The sequence below is a fragment of the Nicotiana sylvestris genome, chromosome 6 (assembly GCF_000393655.2).
Source record: "Nicotiana sylvestris chromosome 6, ASM39365v2, whole genome shotgun sequence".
Taxonomy (NCBI): domain Eukaryota; kingdom Viridiplantae; phylum Streptophyta; class Magnoliopsida; order Solanales; family Solanaceae; genus Nicotiana; species Nicotiana sylvestris.
Window position 1 is genome coordinate 136281340 of NC_091062.1, and position 6753 is coordinate 136288092.

The following is a 6753-nucleotide window of genomic DNA, read 5'->3' on the forward strand; positions in this document are numbered from 1 at the left end:
GATGTTTATTAAAGATAAATATTGAAACTTGAAACTTCATATTAGTTCTAATAATTACGTATGAAAATCTGGTTTTAATGATTGAGACAAGATATCATTTGATAGTGGTATTATGGTAAAATAGATATGTCAATCATTATTTTTTAAGGAATGTAAAAAATATTTAGTGGACAGTTAAAAGTAAAGGGAGGGAGTAATGGTGTTCTATAAATTTTCTTTGGACGAATTAGATTTTGACTTAAATCCACGAGGAAATCAAGTAAAGAATTTTGGTGAATAGATACTAATGGGGTATTTTCACATATACTCACTTTTAGGGCGGCCATTAAATTTATACTTGCTTTGCACAAAATTTTGAAAAGTGTATTCGCTCGGATCTGAAATAGTTAAATCTCTTTAATGCAATTTCATAAATCAATGAAGTTCTTCTATCTTTTAAATGCAACTTCAATAAATCGAATCTCAAGTAGTTCAATCTCTTCAATGCAACTTTAGAAATCAAATCTGAAGTTCTTCTATCTTTGAAATGCAACTTCAAAAATTCGAATCTTAAGTAGTTCAATCTATTGAATGCAACTTTAGATTTCAGATCTTGAATTCTGAAATATAAACTTGTTTTTCGAATTCCAACAATCCAATACATGATTCAATATCCAAATCTACTCCAAATGAGCTCAAATTTAAAATATAACTTTCAATTATCATAAGAGCACATCTCAATCATCAAAATAACAACAAATTTAACAAACCCATTTTGCAACTAAGAAGAGAAAGAAACTCTAAGCACAAAGAAAAAGAAAATAACAGTAAAGATAAAGAGAAAAGTGTATGTACTTGAAGTTATCCAAAAATTTGGTATCAAATATTTTTTTTTTTAAAAAAGTAGGTACAAATTTAATGAGTGGCACAAAACTGGGCACAACATGAAAATTTTACGATATTAACGCACAACCACAATAATTAGGTTCAATTGAAGCTAATAATTTTGACACAACATACAGATTTATATTTGAGAAATTATTAAAATTTCAGCAAATATTTAATTATGAACTTATAATTTCAAAAGTATAATGTGTTTAAGTGATAAAAATCCTATATGTTGATGAACACAAAGCATCAGAAGTTAAACAGAACAAATTTAAGCAAGATTTTCGTGCATATTATTTTTTGGTGATCCATAACAATATAATATTATTTTGTAAGTTACACCCCCAACTGTGTAGGAAGCATTCTCTAACTATATATCCTGGTTTATATCCATCATGAAGAATTTGAATGTGTGAATGTATCTTAGAATATCTTTTTCCCTCAAAATCAAGTAGGTTTTATTTGTTTTTTTGTTCTCTTTTGGTAAATATATTCAAGTAGGAAACATTAAGATAGTCATTACATTGTGCATGCAAGTCGTTATGATTATAGGGATTTAGAATAGGAAAGATATCGTGCACAATCTCTGGACCAAAAATCTCTCTCCCCTACTTCTTCATCCCAACATATGTGAGATTTGCTCGGGAAAAAGTCAAAAAATACTTTTTGAAATCGACGATAATAGCTTTATGTTTTATAGGCTTATTATATTCAGCCGAAAAAGTTTAGTTAATACTTAAAAATAATCCTCTATCTCTTACCCACAAGATGAAAAATATGGGCAACTGACAAAGAATAATTATATATCTACTAGTTAGGTGCAAGAGGAAGGCCATTAGCTCTTAGAAAGATTATTAATGAGTCCGCATGTGTGAACTCAACATTCATCTCACTAAAGGCATGACAAGGAATAAACAGTTACAACAATATATTCATTTTTTTTATAGTTTTAGATTGTGGTCAAGGACGATAAGGTTTTATTGAGTATGGTTATTAGTTATTAGTAGTTATTAGTCTTCACTTGTATTTGCACATTCTTTATTATTGTGTATACTTCTTATCTAGCAGTTTAGTTGTTTAGTTAGAAGCTGATAATAAGTTTAGTCAATGTATATATATTTTGTACAGTTGAAGGAATGAGGTGTGGGTTCACATTTACACAAAACATTTCCCGGTTTATCTCTTCTCTACTTCTTCTCTCTTCTTAGAACCTTCCAGAAGACTCCATGGGAGCTCTGCAAATCTGAGCTTGCTTGCTTAGTTTGTTATGGTATCAGAGCAACGGGTGTCAATTCAAGCTCTTCTCAGTGTTTCAAAATCTAATTCTGAAGTTTAGTTAAGCTTCGTCGGTCTCCAAAATTTCGATCGCTGTATTTCAACCTAATTCTGAAATTTGTCTCAAAAGTGACGATCTCTGGTTCGATTAAGGATTTTACATCTCACGATTTCATCAAATTGAAACCTCACACATGGCTATCGATCAAGGTGAAGAAACGAGCCCTAGCACGAGCAGAAACGACCAATCCATCATCGATACTGGTAATCCTCTTTACATTCATCCTTCTTACAGTCCAGGAATAACTCTAGTACCAATTCCGTTTGACGGAATTGGATATCGCTCATGGAGAAGGAGCGTGTTGTGAGCCTTGTCAGTTAAAAATAAATTAGGTTTTATAAACGGGGAATCTACAAGACCTAGACCCGATTCACCTCAATTCCGCCAGTGGAAGAGGTGTGATGATATGGTAACCTCGTGGATCCTCAATTCCCTCGCTAAGGAGATTTCTGACAGTGTGGAATATGTAAGTGACTCAGCTGAGTTGTGGAGGGAGTTAGAAGATCGTTATGATCAAACGAATGGAGCGAAATTGTATCAGATTCAGAAAGAAATCAATGACCTTACACAGGGTTCGTTAGATATTACTGCGTACTATACACGAATGAAGAGACTATGGGAAGAACTGAACACCTTGAGCGCTAAGTCTTAGTGTAGCTGCAACTGCACATGCGGAGCAAATGAGACCATGCACAAGGCAGAACAAGATTGAAGACTTATTCAATTTCTGATGGGACTAAACGAAGTCTACACAATAGTGCGATGGAGTATCCTCATGATGAAGCCCTTGTCTTCTATGGCTCAAGCCTTTTCTCTCTTGGTACAAGAAGAAAAACAAAGGGAATTCAAGCCCAATAGTCAGCTGAATCTAGACTCTACTTTATTGCATGTGAATGCAAATCCACAGCATCAGAGTCCTTTTGGAGCCAGAAACTTCAAGACACACTACACAGCTAACAATGGTAGCAAAGGTCATTCATTCTGTGATTACTGTAAGAAGCCAGGACATACAAAAGAAAAGTGATATAAGTTACATGGATACCCTCAAGGTAACTCTTACAACAATCAGAACTTCAGTCGTGCCAATGCACAGTCATACAACCAGGGGAACAACCAGACTTACAGATTCAATAAGGGAAAATGATCTGTGGCAAATGTGCATGGGACTCCAACTGATATAGTTCATGAGAGTGGAGGTAATCAAGATCTGCAGGATGAGAATCAGAATGTCAACCTGACTAAGGAGCAATATGGACAAATAATGACCCTGCTGCAGCATTTTCAAGTAGGGAATGTGGGAGGATCCCCCAGCAACAACAACATCACTACTAGCAGTGCAAACTTTGTAGGTATTGTTGTCTACACCTCTTCTATTGATTTTGACAAGCCCTCATGCAAATGTTTTGAATCAAAGACTGATCTTTGGATCATAGACTCAGGAGCATCTAACCACATGACCTTTAACAAACATGCACTCACTAATATTACCAGATTGCCTTATCATTTACTAATAAGTCTGCCAAATGGTTATAGGGTGAAAGTTCTTGAATTTGGAGATGTGATATTGTCCTCAGATATTGTCCTGTATATGGTTCTTTATGTTCCATCTTTCAAGTATAACTTGATTTCAGTTCACTCACTTGGAGTACATCTTAAAAGCCTAGTATTGTTCCGTGATACTCTTTGTCTGTTGCAGGCCCCTTCAGTGAAGAGGCCTCAGGTGATTGGTAACAGCAAAGAGGGTTTGTATTATCTCTGTTCCAGGTTCTTGAAGGGTAAAAGGAACACCTTACCTTTTATTGTTTCAGTTTCTCATTGCAATTGCATTCCTTCTTCCAATGTAAATAGTTAGGAGTCTATTATTCATGCTCGTTCATATAACACTCCTCAGTCTGTAAATACCTCCATTTCAAATTATAAGAATGAGTCTTCATGTATGCTTGATAAACATGATGTGAATTTTCTCTGGCACAATAGGCTTGGTCATGTTTCTTTTGTTAAGATGAAGGGTATATCATCAATCCCTACTGAGTTTGCACCAAGACAACATTTCATCTGTCCCATATGCCCTATGGCAAGACAGACCAGACTCTCATTTCCTCAAAGAATCACCACTACATCAAAACCGTTTGAGCTGGTCCACATAGATATATGGGGACCTTACCATGTAACCACTCATGATAACTACAGATATTTTCTTACTCTTGTGGATGACTTTAGTAGGTCCACTTGGACACATTTGTTGAGCTGTAAAAGTAATGCTCTTCAAGCTATAAAAGCTTTTGTAGCCATGATTGAAAATCAATTTGATACATCTGTAAAGACCATCAGATCTGACAATGGCCTGGAGCTTACAGGTCATGAAGCCTCTTCCTTTTACCAGTATAAGGGAATCATACATCAAAAGACATGTCCCTACACACCACAACAGAATGGTGTAGTTGAGAGAAAATATAAATACCTTCTTGAAACTGCCAGAGCTCTCTTATTTCAGTCCAAACTTCCAACTAGATATTGGGGAGAGTGTATTCTGACAGCCACTTACTTGATTAACAGACTCCCAACAACTTATCTTAATAACAAATGTCCTTTTGAGATATTGTACCAAAAGAAGCCCAATTATACTCATTTGAGAAGTTTTGGTTGCCTTTGCTACCCCACTGTACCCAAAATATATAGGGATAAGTTTGAACCTAGAACCAGCCCTCATATCTTTGTTGGATACCCATTTGGAACAAAAGGATACAAAGTGCTAAGCCTAACTACCAATAGAATTCACATTTCTAGAGATGTAGTTTTCCATGAGAATATTTTTCCTTTCTCATTAAGTTCTGCTGATCTTTCATTCCCTGTTGTTCTCAGAACAGTCTCTTTCCCTAACTATTCTGAAGACAGTCCAGTTTCTTCTACTGATATTGTGCAAGGTCCTGAAAATATCACATCTCTAGGAATATAACACCACGCTGAATCATCTACCAATGATACATCTTCTCCTAATAATAACAATTCACAATGTTCACTTCCACATGAACAATTAGAAGCACCAACTCTAAGAAAATCCAACAGAACTCATCAAACTCCTACCTACTTAAAGGACTATGTTTATCAATTGCCTAAAAGTGTCACTCAGTTGTCTAATGTATCTGACTGCACCCCTTCACTAAATGCCCTATTTTCTAATCACCTTCATATCACTCCTGATGCTCTATTTTCTGAAAGTCATCACTGGATGCTGAGTGTCTGTTATGATGGTGAGACATCCTCATATAAAGAGGCAACCCTCAATCTTGCTTGGCAACAAGCCATGACACAGGAGTTTGAAGCTCTCCATGCCAATCACATTTGGGACTTAGTCCTTTTACCACCTAGGAAGCAAGCAATAGGCTGCAGGTGGGTATATAAGGTTAAACATAAAGCAGATGGAAGTATTGAAAGGTTTAAAGCTAGGTTAGTAGTAAAGAGCTACACTCAACAGGCTGGGATTGACTATACTGAAACTTTCTCCCCTGTTGTGAAAATGACAACTGTCAGAGTCCTAATCACAGTGGCTGTTAAGAAAGGCTGGGACATATTCCAATTGGATGTGAATAATGCCTTCCTCCATGGAAACCTACATGAGGAGGTATACATGGAAGCTCCACCTGGACTTGTAGTTGATCAGTCTAGTTCAAGTAAATTAGTATGCAGGTTAAACAAGTCATTGTATGGACTGAAGCAGGCCAGTAGGCAATAGTATGCAAAGTTGACTGAAGCATTATCTTCAAAAGGGTATCAACATTCTGAAAATGACCACTCCCTTTTCTGCAAGAAGAGTTCCACTTCAATCATCTTTTTGGATGTGTAAGTTGATGATGTTATCATCACTGGAACTGACTTAGAAGAGATTGCAAGCTTGAAGTTTTTCCTTGATCAAAGGTTCAGAATAAAGGATCTGGGCAGGCTGCATTATTTCCTGGGCTTGGAGGTCCTCTACAAACCTGGTGGAATCCTTGTATCTCAAAGAAAGTTTACAATGGATCTGCTGAAAGAGTATCAGTGTTTTGATTATAGCAATGTCTCCTCACCTCTTGATCCCACTGTCAAGCTGAAGGCACAGGATGGCAACCTTCTACCAGATCCCACATATTATAGAAAGCTAGTAGGCAAACTCAATTTCCTCACTAATACCAGACTGGACATAGCTTATAGTGTGCAGCTCTTGAGTCAGTTTATGCAAGCTCCAAGGGACACTCACCTGACTGCAGCATTCCACCTCCTTAGGTATCTCAAAGCTGACCCTAGCCTGGGTATATTCTTCTCCAACAGTCCTAATTGTTCAATCAAGGCTTATTGTGATTCAGACTGGGCTGCTGGCCAGATTCTAGGAGATTTATCACTGGGTACATTGTTTTAGTAGAAGACAGTCCAATTAGCTGGAAATCTAAGAAGCAAGAAATTGTCTCATTGTCCTCAGCTGAAGCAGAGTACAGATCCCTCAGGAAAGTAGTTGGGGAGTTGGTGTGGTTGAGCAGGCTGTTTACAGAGCTTACTCTTGCCCAATCAGAACCAAT

General features: G+C 36.7%; 1 protein-coding gene across 1 annotated transcript; it reads left to right on the forward strand.

Annotated features, from left to right (window-relative positions):
• Positions 1-2609: 2609 nt before the first annotated feature.
• On the forward strand, positions 2610-4055 carry LOC138871342 (uncharacterized). The gene is made up of 3 exons (XM_070149215.1): positions 2610-2794; positions 3111-3252; positions 3417-4055. Exons 1-3 carry the CDS (start codon positions 2610-2612, stop codon positions 4053-4055), a joined length of 966 nt encoding a protein of 321 aa, XP_070005316.1.
• Positions 4056-6753: the final 2698 nt, after the last annotated feature.